This window comes from Podarcis bocagei (assembly GCF_964188305.1).
Source record: "Podarcis bocagei genome assembly, chromosome: 5".
Classification (NCBI taxonomy): domain Eukaryota; kingdom Metazoa; phylum Chordata; class Lepidosauria; order Squamata; family Lacertidae; genus Podarcis; species Podarcis bocagei.
The window spans coordinates 80,991,999-81,006,422 of record NC_138129.1 but is presented as its reverse complement, the minus strand read 5'-3'; the positions used below and the strand labels follow the sequence as shown (position 1 = coordinate 81,006,422).

The window sequence follows — 14,424 nt, the reverse complement described above, 5'->3', positions numbered from 1 at the left end:
GGAATGTACAATGCTTTAAGAGAAAGAAGCATTCCGTAATTTGTAGTACTTGTTTTCAAGAGAAGTAATAGAAAGTTTGATTCACTTTGGTCAGGAGCTGGGAGCCTTTTTCAGTCCAAGGTTATCATTCCCTTGTATATAATCTTCTGGGGGCCGCATGGCAACAGAGGTTAGGGCCAGAGGCAAAAAGTTAATGGGGCAACTGCATTGACTCCTACCTCTGTAAATTGACTATATTCCAACTATACAAAATTCAGACACATAACTCTCAATCCAGGCAAGCAAGTGAGAGGCGTAATCACTTATGAAGGAAACATCCCAGAAGGCAAAAGCACTTGAGGAGGTCACAGAGCAGGGCCAGAGCGTTGCCTGGGCATGGGATGTGACCAAGCAGTCCTAAGGTGTAGGACATTTCTTCTCCACAAGATTAGTGACTCTGCATTTTTCTCTCGACAGGTGGAAACTTCCCTGAAGACTTTTCGATACTATTTACAGTGAAACCTAAAAAAGGGATCCAGTCCTTTCTTTTTTCTGTCTACAATGAACAAGGCATCCAGCAAGTTGGTGTTGAGGTGGGCAGATCACCTGTCTTCCTGTATGAGGATCAAAATGGGAAGCCTGCGCCGGAAGATTATCCCCTCTTCAGAACGGTCAACATTGCTGATGGAAAGTAAGTGAAAAATGAAGGTGGATATGGCATCCAAGGTGGTGGACAGAATTAATACCTGCAGCCAGATGATCCAGACCAGGATTCCACCACTCCCTCCCCAAATTGTGTTCTATAGAAAGTTGGAAGCTTATCAGGAATTCCTCAACAACAAGTTCAGTAATAGCAAACAAATTTCCTTCAAGGCCAGATTTCCCACCACTGCTGATCTTCCCATACAATGCACAGTTACAGTAGAGTGTTTGGTGGGTGGTACCATTGAATGCAGGGACATGGGTGGCACTGTGGTCTAAAGCACTGAGCCTCTTGGGCTTGCCAGTCAGAAGGTCAGTGGTTCGAATCCCTGCAACAGAGTGAGCTCCTGTTGCTCGGTCCTAGCTCCTGCCAACCTAGCAGTTCGAAAGCCCATCAAAGTGCAAGTAGATAAATAGGTACCGCTCTGGCGGGAAGGTAAATGGCGTTTCCACACGCTGCTCTGGTTTCACCAGAAGCGGTTTAGTCATGCTGGCCACATGACCCGGAAAAACTGTCTGCACACAAACACTGGCTCCCTCGGCCTATTAAGCGAGATGAGCGCCGCAACCCCAGAGTCGTTTGCGACTGGACTTAACTGTCAGGGGTCCTTTACCATTGAATGCAGACGTTCAGTGAATGTAGGGTGGTTGACAGTGAAGTTCAGCAGGCCTCACCTGCTGAGTAGGATGGAAAATAAATATTTTGAATAAATATAATAGGTCACCCCCCCTTAACTATTGGAACAGTGGAACCTTGGTTGTCAAATGCTTCAGAAATCGAACATTTCAGCTTCTGAACGCCAACAACCCAGAAGTGAACGCTTCCATTTTCGAATGTGCCTCAGAAGTCAAACAGCTTCCAAAGCATGTTTCTCCATTTTCTTCATTGCAATTGGCAAATGGCAATTGTGCCTCGGTTGTTGAACGTTTTGGAAGTCAAGTGGTCTTCCAGAATGGATTATGTTCGACAACCGAGGTTCCACTGTATTTGCAAACGTTCTTTGGGGGGAAAATCATTCCTATTTTACCAAAATCAGTTATGTTCTTGTGCTAGGTGGCATCGGGTAGCCATTAGTGTGGAGAAGAAATCCGTCACTCTGATTGTGGACTGTAAGAAGAAAACCACGAAACCACTTGGCAGGAGTGACCGAGCAATTGTTGACACCAATGGCATCACAGTCTTTGGAACAAGGATTCTTGATGAGGAAGTTTTTGAGGTAAGTGTTCAGACAGCAGATTTTGTCTGTGAATACAGTACTTGCAGAAGAAGAAAACTGCAGGCATTCATCTCAACTGTCTAGGACTATATCAGTATAAGGCTTATGGAAATCACATTTAGAAGGCCAGCTTACTTTGAAAAGAACACTTGGCTTTCTTTCATGGCTGATGTGCAAAAAAAGAGAAATTAATCTCACAGATGCCCCAAAAGGGATGAGTTCTTTATTTATACAATGTGCCCAACACGTTTTGGCCAAAAATATCTTTCTCAATAGCTCATGTCTTTGTTTCCTACTGAACCAATCTCAAAAGTTTCTGTTGCTGTGAGAAACTGATAGGGTTTTCTTTCACAGTTGCCTAGGCATAAGGATCTTTTTTAAAAAAAACAACAAAACAACACAATTTGTTAAGGTAACTGGAATTTGCACTCCTACTAATTGGAGAATTCCCACAACTAAGATTGGATATTCATTAGGGGTGCACAGTGGATTTGGGTGAATCTGGGTGCTTCTGAGAGATTCTAGACTTGTCTGAGGTGAAGTGGAATCTGTATATGGTGCCCAAGGCAAAGTTGAGATCCCCAAAGCTTTGTGGCACCTTGGTGATTAAGACATAAAAAAAGTTCACTGCAGGCAAGTATATGCTAAAAACAAAACTAATATCTCTAAGCTCACTGTATAAGGAAAATACCAAGGTAGGGAGAAGGGAGAACTCTGATGTGATTGATAAGTCAAGATTGTAATAAGAGAAACTGATACTACCTGGACTGACCAATCCAAAAAGAGATGTTGAAGTAAATTAATAGCTCTGGTCTCATGGACCATAGCTCTGTTTTGCAAGTTCTGTCTCTATGGAGCAGGAATATCATTAAAGGAGTTTTAAGAGAGCAGTTAGAAAAAGACTTGTCTTTTGCATGAGTCCTAAAGACTTTACCTTCCTTTTTTATTTTGGAAAATTCTACACTTCTTTTTTTCATTTATTCCTTTTGATTTGATCTTCCTGTCATTTTGGGGTCTTTGTTTCCTGCTTGTTCTTATTAGAGTGAGATAGGAGGAAATTATTAATATATAATATATCAGCTATTTCACTCTTTTTTGAGGGTGGTTGATAGCCCATCATGAGGTTAATAGGAGCCTAAAGGTAAAGGTAAAGGTAAAGGCCCCTGACAGTTAAGTCCAGTCGCGAACAACTATGGGGTTGCGGCGCTCATCTCGCTTTACAGGCCGAGGGAGCCGGTGTTTGTCTGCAGATAATTTTTCCGGGTCATGTGGCCAGCATGACTAAGCCACTTCTGGTGCAACGGAACACCGAAACCAGAGCAGCACACAGAAACACCATTTACCTTCCCTCTGGAGAAGTACCTCTTTATCTACTTGCACTTGACATGCTTTCAAATTGCTAGGTTGGCAGGAGCTGAGATTGAGCAATGGGAGCTCACACCGTTGCAGGGATTCAAACTGCCGACCTTCTGATCATCAAGCCCAAGAGACTCAGTGGTTTAGACCACAGCGCCACCCTAACTTCCTTCAAAAATATATTAATCATTGGGACTTACCTGGGACTGGCATTGAACTTAGTCCCACTGAACACAATGCAGCTCAGTTTGATTAGATTGCATAGGGTTGGCTACCAGTCAGTAAAGGGGCTTCTCTCAAACATTTGCTACTCATTAATAAACTACGTAAATGGAGATGTGGAACACACACAAAAAATAAAGGACAGAGGGAAGCTTGTGGAAGGAAATACCTCAGAAAAAAGAAGACTGATCTTTCTAAGTGAAATGTCTTTCAATCTCAACCAACCATAGAGAGAATCACTTTAAGGTTCCATATAGATAGCATTTTACACCCGTCCAATTCAATAAATGGAGACAGCCATTTTATCACCCATTTTATACCTCACAGGTGCATGATGTGTGGCATAATTCTCCCTGCCTCTTGGCAATATGACACAGTAGACTGGATTTTATTTGGGTTGAAATGACTCCTCTCCCTGAGATTATTTGGCAGTTGGTATGGGCTGTCTGGTAGCTGGCTTTCAACATTCAGAACAAACAGGAGGAGAGGGATGCACAGCACCTCTGTGGCTTATTTGAATAGCCAGCTTTCAGCCTACGTATCTTCCTCTACAGGGTGCTGCATGCAATTCAGAGGTAGAAATGGCACAAGAATATTCCTCTGTGGAGGTGCATTTTGCGTGTGGAATATGCATGCGCCGCCTCTTGCGCTTCCTTTCCCTCTGTTTGTTTTGAATGTTCAAAGCTGGTGTTACGTCTAAGTAAACTTAAGATTGGGCTGTAAGCAGGGGCTTTTTTCAGCCAGAAGTCACTGGAACTCAGTTTTGGCACCCCTCAGAGGGGTGCCATTGCCATTATAAGGGAACAAGGGAGGCATTCATGGTGCGTTCTGGCACCTCTTTTTCTAGATAAATCACCCTGGCTGGATGACTGTGATCCAAAGCTGAATTACTTGGAAGCTTATTTTGCCTTAATCCGTGGCACATAGAGACTGAGAACACTCATTGCAAACATCTCAAGGAGCTTGCTGGAAACAGCCTGTGTCTCCAACATGCCAACAAAATATAGCATGGGCCATCGTGTCATTTAGGTGCCTGGCATGCAGTGTTTTTATGTTGGTGTCAGTCACCTACTAAGAAGCCTCACATTGGTATAGAAATTTTCTGGGCCAGGCACCAGAGTCACTTGATAGCTCCCGTTACATGTTATGGCCACAGCATGGCTAAATCATCACAAGGAAGCCATTTCCAGCAGTTTTCACATGATGCCTATAACATGTGTGCTGGCTCTTGACTTCTAGGAAAATATGTATAAGATAGAAGTGTCCATGTCTGTAAATAAGTGCAGGATTGCAGCCTTCCTTGCAGTTGAGGCGAAGGTGGCCCTGAAAGAACTCTTGTTTATGACTCTGGCCTTCTGAAGTTTATTTATTTCATAAATCTTTCCAGTAACTGGAGAGGATTTGGCAAAAGGAAGTATATTTTTCCACTATTTAAAAGCCAGGAAGAAGGATTATACAGAAGACTGAAACACATCTGTTTAGAGAAATGTATATGGGTGACTGAACTCTATATAGGAGGTATTGCCTAGAAATATTATTTTAACAGACTGCTGGAGGACATTTATGTTTTCAGGCATCTGATTTTTACAAGCCTATCATCTGCCAGTGAAAATATTCCAAGCTGAAAAGAAAGGCTGTAAGAATAGATGTGGTGGTGCTTAGTTAAGTCTTTTTGCTTCACACAGAGGTCATGAGCAAGGCTAATAATAATAATAATAATAATAATAATAATAATAATAATAATAATAATGGAAGATGGCAAGATCCCCAAGGACGTGATGTATGGGGAGCTGGCTTCAGGCACCAGGCCCATTGGCAAACCAGCACTGTGTTACAAAGATGTCTACAAACATGAGAGCTGGCAAAATCAACCCTGCTGTGTGGGAATGCCTTGCAGATGACCGCAGTGCCTGGAGACAAGTCGTGCATCATCATCATCATCAACAACAATGTGTCCTCCTTTGGTTTGGAGCCACATTAATTCCTGGAAAGTATACAGGAACAACATTCTAAGTTGCCCTCAAAAACTCAAGGCAAATTTGAGCACTATCCTTTGGTGATAAAACACAGCCACAAAAGGATAGCAAGCAATCCTCAGTGGTGTTCAGTTGTAGGGTCCCCTCTCCCAAAGTGAAATTTGAAGTGAATTGGGAGGTTCTGCCTCAGGTGGAACATCTGAGGAGTTTTGAGGGAAACTGGAAGGATATCATGAAATTTATCTCGGCAGGTTTCCACATTCTTCCTTATATAGTTCTTACAGGAGGGCCCTGGAAAGGCTCACAAGTGTTTGGGACACAATTCATTATCCGGCAATGAATTTCATAGAATCATAGAGTTGGAAGAGACCACAAGGGCCATCGAGTCCAACCCCCTGCCAAGCAGGAAACACCATCAGAGCACTCCTGACATATGGTTGTCAAGCCTCTGCTTAAAGACCTCCAAAGAAGGAGACTCCACCACACTCCTTGGCAGCAAATTCCACTGTCAAACAGCTCTTACTGTCAGGAAGTTCTTCTTAATGTTTAGGTGGAATCTTCTTTCTTGTAATTTGGCTCTCTGTGATTGGTTGCAGTGGTAGAGCTGTCGAAAACCAACATCACTTAGTATTTCATCACAGTGAAATTTGAGAGCTGTATCAATCAAAATGATTGAGCTTGATGTGATACAAGGATGGGGAACTTGTGGTCCTTCAGATGTTGTTGGACTGCCATTTCCCATAATCCCTGACCATTGACCATTATGCCTGGGGCTTATGAGAGTTGTAGTCCAACAACATCTGGAGGGCCACAGGTTCCTCACCCCTTTGCCTGTGATATTTGAACTGTGGTGCTCATATCACACATGCAGACCATCAGTTCAACCCTATTCAGGCAATATAGCTCCCATTTTGACAAACTCAGGAGCACGGAGTGGGGTCGTGCTACGAATATGTGCTTCCTGGCACCCACATATAGGACGTACATTTCAACACGCAAAGGCTTCTTCCCTGTTGATGTTCACTTTATGTGTGGATGGCAAAGGTTAGGGCTAGCTGCTGCATCAGATATCTAGGGTGTGACTACAGGCATTCCCTTACTTGCACACAGTTGTTTTGTGCGTGAATGCATATACACATGGTGCTGGTAAACAAAGAAACAAACAAACAAATGATTGCTTACCTGAAATGGCAGGTGAGAGCTGGAAGGTCCTTGTGGCTCATGAGGAGGCCGTCTCAGAGTCCAAAAAGGACATCAGTGAGCCAAAAGTCCAGGAAAAAGACTCCAAGTGCTTCAAAATGGCATGTGGGAGCTCTCACTGCTGTCACACTACTCCGGTCAACAGCTGTTGGGTGAGAAGCTGTATTTACTGTAGCAAGCTCCTCACTTACATGCATTTCACTTAGGCAGACTCTGTGTAAATGGGGAGTCACCTGTACTTGGTGGCATGACTCTACTTTCAGCTCTTGTTATGCTCTATGTTCAGTTATAACATCTGAACTGGATTTGGAAGATGTAGTTATCAAGCACATACAATACACACATGAACTCACAACCTCAGTGATAACAGCATGCTAATATTAGTGAGATTCAATTTTCAAAACACATAATCATTTGAGAATGGGAGAACAGGATGAAGACTGCAGGCTTGATTTGCTTCTGCTGTTTCATTTTACAGTATTATGTTGACTCTGAAAATATAATCATTGGGTTTGATGACTAGCAGAGGGAGATTTAAGCATAATTCCTTAGAACTGGAATTCATCTTCCCCAAACACATTCCAGGTACTAATGGATTTCTTGTGTTTGAATAAAAAAGAAATATTGTTCCATACATTGGCTGAAGGAAATAGGCATTAAGAATATCTATCTCAGAAGGGCTTCAGTACCCTAGTATATAATCTGTGTGGCTTCAGTACCCTACTATATAATGTATTATACATATGTTGTTGTTTCAAACACTTGAGGTGTATTTTTCTACCCAACTTTCAGTGGAATCTGTGTTCTAAAAAGTATGGGGGGGGGAAATGATACGTGCGGTACGGAGTGAAGCGTTCCAGCAAAATTTGGAGCTTAGTTGTAATGGTTCTAGGGGTTGCTCGTGCGTAAGCAGGTGTCTATCTCCACGGCTGGGTGCACACACCTGGGTGGGTTGCCAAAGTGAACCTTTTCTGTCCGGACAGCCACTCACCCGTGGCTGACTCAATCGCTGGCAGAATCCGTCAGTGGGCGTTTCTTAAACTTCTTCCAGCAAAGAAGCTCTTTGACGCCTAGTCTCCTCCTACTCTCTCTGTGCGAAAGCCTTCTGCGCAAGGAGGGCGTAGGCAGCGGAGGACCTCTACTCTCCCCGCTGGTCCCCGGCAAGGAGTCCTGGGACCGCCTCGCTGCTTCCCCCATCTGCCCCCCTTCTCCACTGGTGCTACGCTGATTCTCTTCCCCAGAAGATGGGCTGCCTCTCCCAATCCCGGGACGCTCTCTGGAATCCCTCTGGCTTTTGCTCTCTCCCTCCAGCACTGATGGCAGTTCCCTGACATTAGTATAGTAGAACTGAATAGTACCACTGCTGAACAGAGAAGGAGGAAGCAAAATTGCCAGTGACTCATTAGAGAAACAACGTAACTGCCTGTAAATGCTTTATTTTGGATGCAACTATTTAGCACTGAGAACAGCAGCATTTTCATAGGATTAAGAATAGCTGTAGGAATTTACAAACATGTAGAAAGAATGTAGGGACACACATGTAGGGACGCGGGTGGTGCTGTGGGTTAAACCACAGAGCCTAGGACTTGCCGATCGGAAGGTCGGCGGTTCAAATCCCCACAATGCGGTGAGCTCCCGTTGCTCGGTCCCTGCTCCTGCCAGCCTAGCAGTTTGAAAGCACATCAAAGTGCAAGTAGATACATAGGTACTGTTCCAGCAGGAAGGTAAACGGCGTTTCCGTGTGCTGCTCTGGTTCGCCAGAAGTGGCTTAGTCATGCTGGCCACATGACCCAGAAGCTGTATGCCGGCTCCCTCAGCCAATAAAGCGAGATGAGCGCCGCAACCCCAGAGTCAGTCACGACTGGACCTAATGGTCAGGGTTCCCTTTACCTTTACCTCAATCAATCTTTATTACGGTCCAGAGACCCAACAAATCATTACAAATCAATGCACAATTCATACAGCCTACCTTTTACCCTTACCTTAGAAAGAATGTAGTGATTTTGGTATGAGGTAAATACTTATTGGAATAGTGAGCCATTGGTGTGCTGGTCTAACAAATAGGAGAATTTAGGTGCCACATCTGTTCAGGGCATTTCAAAGATGGCACACAACTGGGCATGAGGTGGGTCTTTGCACATTTTAGCCTCAAGCTCACTCTAAATGCTATAAGTCCCTGAGAAGCAACTTATTCTTCTGCTCACCCATTTACAGCTCAAAAGTGGCTATGGAAAGTTGTGAACTTGGCCAGCTTTGTTGTGGCTGAATAGAGTTGTCTCTCTAAGTTCCAATTGGCTGTTTAAGCTTTTGAGGGTTTTAAAAAAATACTTCACAATCCCTTCCTTCCTGAGCTGTTGGCCATCTGATTAATTAAGGTGAGCAGCAGCAACACATTCCCCCTCATATGGCTATTCCGTTTACAGGTGACTGACACAATGAAGGAAATCCTGGATGTAATGAAAAATTAAAGAGGGAATGAACAAATAGGGGAGGATGTACATCTCATCAAGGTAGATGGAGGTATACGTTGGGTTAAGTGGATTGAGTGATACTTTGGGGGAGCAGCAATTCTCAGCTGTAGTGGCCTTGCATTAATGCCACATCACTTTATGGGTCCATCTTAATATCTCCAATGAAATGCATTCTCCATAGCTCTCACTGTAGCATGTGCTTTCTGTGTGCCCAGGAATACAGTCATACCTCGGGTTAAATATGCTTCAGGTTGAGCGTTTTCATGTTACGCTCCATGGCGACCCGGAAGTAATGGAGTGCGTTACATCCGGGTTTTGCCGCTCGTGCATGCGTAGACGCTCAAAATGACATCACGTGCATGCGCGGAAGTGGCAAAACGCGACCTGCGCACGCACAGATACGCAGTTGCGTGTTACGTTCTACTCAGGATGCGAATGGGGCTCCAGAATGGATCTTGTTCGCATCCAGAGGTCCCACTGTATCTTCTTGCCCCAGCTCATATAATGCCACCCCAGAGCACTGCTGTAACCCAGGTCAAAGCTACCTATTAGAATGGCAAGTGAATTTGTTATGTACGGAGCTGAATCCTAGAACAATAGGATCCAGAATGCAGCAATCTGACTGGTCTGCAAGAGCCACCCAATCCAGCTCCATGTGGAAGTGAATCAGTGACCTGATTGGCCTGCAGGAGCAACCAATCAGGCTCCTGGATGAAGTGAATCAGCAACCTGATTGGCCTGCAGGAGCAGCCCGGAATTAGCCAATCACGCGGGGGCCATTGTGTAAATAATGTGTATATATAGCTAGATGTTTTGGGGAAAGTTTCATTCATTGCTACTATGAGCTGAATAAAGAGCATGAAATTCACATTCGAGTATATTTCAGAATTCAAAGAAGTAGTAGTTACAGCAACGGCCAAAATCAAACCTTACTAGGAGCAGAAGGGAAAGTATTTTGCAATGAGCTTGAACCCACCCCGTTCTTAACACGTTCTCCTGAACCAGATTTCACTGGAAACTTGTCCACTGTGTCTCAAACACTTTATTTGATTTTCCACACTATGACATCTAGGGTTTGGCTGGGAGTGGAATAGGGAGTGCCAAAAATACCAGGGGAACTACTGTTCTGACAGTATTGCCACTGGGGATGAAAAAAAAACGCACTTGAGATGTTTCCATTAAATATTTCTTCCAGATGCAACTCTATTTGTTCTCCCTCCCCCCACCCCCGTTGCTGTGGTTTTCTGGACGACTATGATGTATGCTCGCGAATGTATGCATGTGGTGAATGTAATGCAACTTTGAACCTTAAAAATAGAGACGCAGCTCACGTTACGAGTCTGTTTCTCCAGGATCTTTCTCACGTTACAGGAAACAATGAGAAAGAAATCATGGCCAATTTGTTCTTCTTTCGGGCTTCTGCAGCAATTCATTAAGGCTTGAATTCATTTATTTCCTCCATGGGGAAATGTGTGAGGTGCGTGTTTTTGTATTTTACTCTAGAGCTGATGCATGCCTCGTTGTGGAGAAACATGACAGTGGAAGTGTGAAAGGAGGAAATGTGACCTGCTCTTAGGTCTCCCTTTCCCTCCCTGCCTTCATTTGACTTCCCATCATATGCAAAAGAGCTTTCCTTGTGGTATTAACTGTGGCATTATCACTGAAGAGCCTTTGGTGATGAGAAGCAGCAGCCGCAACAACAAAATCAACATTTTATGTATAACCAAAATACAGATTCATTTTATCTAGGACCGCCATTGAGTTGCGGTGGTGAAGGGAAGCCTGTTTTATGATTTTTATTATTTTATTTTTCTTCAGGCCCATTGTTTGTGAATCTGGGACAGGCAAAATGCAAATCAGTGAAATATGATCAGCTTGCATTGTCCAACTTCTCTAAGCTTCCTTTGTACTAGAACAGTCTCCAGGCATCTCTATGAATCTAAGAGCATGGTTCGTAGCAAATGTGTGTCACGGTGTACCTCAGGTTCTCCACACACCCTGTCAGAAGCTTCAGTTCTCTTGTAGACAATGGGTGGGATTTGTGACATCTCTGTAAAGCACAATCTCACACATTGTCTTCTCAGGAGTAACTTATGTTCAGCTCAGTGGGGCTCAGTAAGGGGTGAATGAATACAAAATTGTATCCTAAGACTGATTCTCAAACCTTTATTGGCATATGTACAAGATTCCAGTAGGGTTTAATACAAATCAAAACAAAAACAAGAAAAAACCCACTCAGTTCCTCCCCCCCCCCAGGAAAAACCCTCCATCTAACACTTAAGTTAGTGTTGTATGGCATTCATGAATCCTAATACAATGATCTCAAGAATACCTTCCTTGAAGTAAGCCCTATTAGAATTAATAGGACTTAGCTGTTGAGAAGGCATGCTTAGGGAATGGACCACAATTGTGTCATGATTGTTTAGCACAGGCATAGGCAAACTTGGCCCTCCGGATGTTTTGGGACTACAACTCCCATCATCCCTGGCCACTGGTCCTGTTAGCTAGGGATGATGGGAGCTGTAGTCACAAAACATCTAGAGGGCCAAGTTTGCCTATGCCTGGTTTAGCAGAATTTATAATCTTGAGCATTAAACATGCATCACACAATCTGGTTACAGTGGTACCTCGGGTTAAGAACTTAATTGGTTCTGGAGGTCCGTTCTTAATCTGAAACTGTTCTTAACCTGAAGAACCAATTTAGCTAATTGGTTCCTCCTGCTGCCGCCGCATCACCGCTGCACGATTTTTGTTCTCATCCTGAAGCAAAGTTCTTAACCCGAGGTACTATTTCTGGGTTAGTGGAGTCTGTAACCTGAAGTGTATGTAACCTGAAGCGTCTGTAACCCGAGGTACCACTGTATTTTGTATTTATGTCAATAAGCAGAAAAGCTGGACATTTAGCTAAGCAGAATATAGGGTACCTTCCTTCTACTTACTCTTTTTTGGGGACTTGATCCAGCCCAAAGTTAAGCAACGTAAAGCTGCATTCTTGCACATTCTTATTTGGGAGTAATTCTCACTGACTACAGTGTGATTTACTTCAGTGTAGACATTTCATCAGGTTGAGCTGTATGCTCCATTGCTTTCAATGGGACCTAAACAATGGTGTTTCAAAGTGTTGATTTGGCTTTAGTCTGAACCTCAGTTCTCCAGATTCAGTTATGAGATACCTCCTGGGTTAAAAGTAGCTTTGACGAGTGCTGTTGCTTGGTGTGATAAACCCAGAGAATATTTTTGCCTATAAATTGGCTGATGTGGTCAGTGAGATAGGACAGAAAGTAGGTGCAGGGCAATGGTTAGAATCTTTGACCCAGATATTTTCATCCCCCCCCCCACACTTTTGCAGAGGGTTTTCATGTTTTCAACAATCAAAAACAATCTAAAGTTTTACAGTCCACCCTTTGGATTCCACCTCCTTATTCTGCTGAACATGCATGAGAGGCTCCAGAGAAGATTTAGTTTGAAATTTTCAATATGAGAGGTCAAATAAAATGTAAAGGACAAATGGGCTGATTTACGCACATACGTTCATGGAGATGTAGCACTTGAAAAAGGGTAGATGGAAGACTTAATGAACATAAGCACCTTACTGCAATTGACCACCCCAGCAGGTCAAATAGGGTCAATTGTATAGGTAGATTTTGGAATGATCTGGCAGTCATATGGGCAATAATACCAATTATACTTATGTAAGTGATGGACCTGATCCAGTCAGGTGCTGAATGCTCTTAACTCCTACTAATAACACTTTAATCAATGCTAGACAGTAATGAGCCCTGTTATAGGGCTAATCAAATCTTAGGCTTCAGTGAGCTGAACATAACAAGAGTTCAGAAAGGGACGTGCTCTTCCTTGACCCTGTGCAAGCAGCATTGCACAGCTAGGAAAATGCATGACTGGAGTAATTCACAGTATTCTGAAAAACCAGGCTTGCGGGGCTGAATGGATCATAATGTTTGGCTCCCCGTGGCAAAGGCTAGGTAAACTCTGAGCCAGCTAAAGTTAGACACACTTTGGTCTTGCTGAATCGAAAGCAAGAGAGATGCCTTCCTAATTCTTCCTTCCAAACCAGTGAGACTAAATTGCTCTATTCTGGTTCCGTCCCCTCACCCACGTTTTATGAAATGGTACTTCTAACTCACAGTTTTATGCCTTGTTTGTTTGTGTATTTTGTCTTTCTGGGTGCAGTAGGACCAACAATGCTACATAATAATAATAATAATAATAATAATAATAATAATAATAATAATTTTTTATACCCCACTCATCTGGCTGGGTTTCCCTAGCCACTCTGGGTGGCCTCCAATCGAATATGAAAACACAATATAGCATCAAACATTAAAAAGTTCCCTAAACAGGGCTGCCTTCAGTTGCCTTTTAAAAGTAAAATAGTTGCTTATTTCCTTGACACCTGAAGGGAGGGAGTTCCACAAGGCAGGCGCCACTACCGAGAAGGCCCTCTGCCTGGTTCCCTGTAACCTCACTTCTCGCAGGGAGGGAACCGCCAGAAGGCCCTCAGCACTGGAACTCAGTGTCTGGGATGGATGATGGAGGTGGAGACACTCCTTCAGGTACACAGGACTGAGGCCGTTTAGGGCTTTAAAGGTCAGCACTAACAATTTGAATTGTGCACGGAAGCGTACTGGGAGCCAATGCAGATCTCTCAGGACTGGTGTTGAATGGTCTCGGCAGCCACTCCCAGTCACCAGTCTAGTTGCAGCATTCTGGATTAATTGCAGTTTCAGAGTCACCTTCAAAGGTAGCCCCATGGAGAGTGCATTGCAGTAGTTCAAGCGGGAGATAACTAGAGCATGCACCACTCTGGCAAGACACTCTGCAGGCAGGTAGGGTCTCAGCCTGCGTACCAGATGGAGCTGGTAAACAGCTACCCTGGACACAGAATTAACCTGCGCCTCCATGGACAGCTGTGAATCCAAAATGACTCCCAGGCTGCACACCTGGTCCTTCAGGGGTACAGTTACCCCATTCAGGACCAGGGAGTTCTACACACCAGCCCACCCCCTGTCCCCCAAGAACAGTACTTCTGTCTTGTCAGGATTCAACCTCAATCTGTTAGCCACCATCCATCCTCCATCCACCTCCAGACACTCACACATGACCTTCACTGGTTCTGATTTAAAAGAGAGGTAGAGCTGGGTACCATCTGCATATTGATGAAGTTAATACCAGAAACAAGTTGTTGGGGTGGCGAGGGCAGCAGAGCCACCACGATAATTCCCAGCTAGATGAGTCCTTGTTGCTTACCAATAGATGGAGAGCAGTGAGATGGTGGGGAGG

At 43.9% G+C, this 14,424-nt stretch overlaps 1 protein-coding gene across 4 annotated transcripts in view; it reads left to right on the top strand.

Moving 5' to 3' along the window:
* COL11A1 (collagen type XI alpha 1 chain) overlaps positions 1-14,424 on the top strand; it is a 261,102-nt gene that overhangs the window by 41,751 nt on the left and 204,927 nt on the right. For all 4 annotated transcript variants that reach the window (XM_081194925.1, XM_081194923.1, XM_081194924.1 and 1 more), the window contains exons 3-4: positions 457-670; positions 1,736-1,898. In XM_081194925.1, coding sequence (XP_081051051.1) covers positions 457-670; positions 1,736-1,898 — 377 coding nt within the window. The remainder of the gene's footprint in view (positions 1-456; positions 671-1,735; positions 1,899-14,424) is intronic.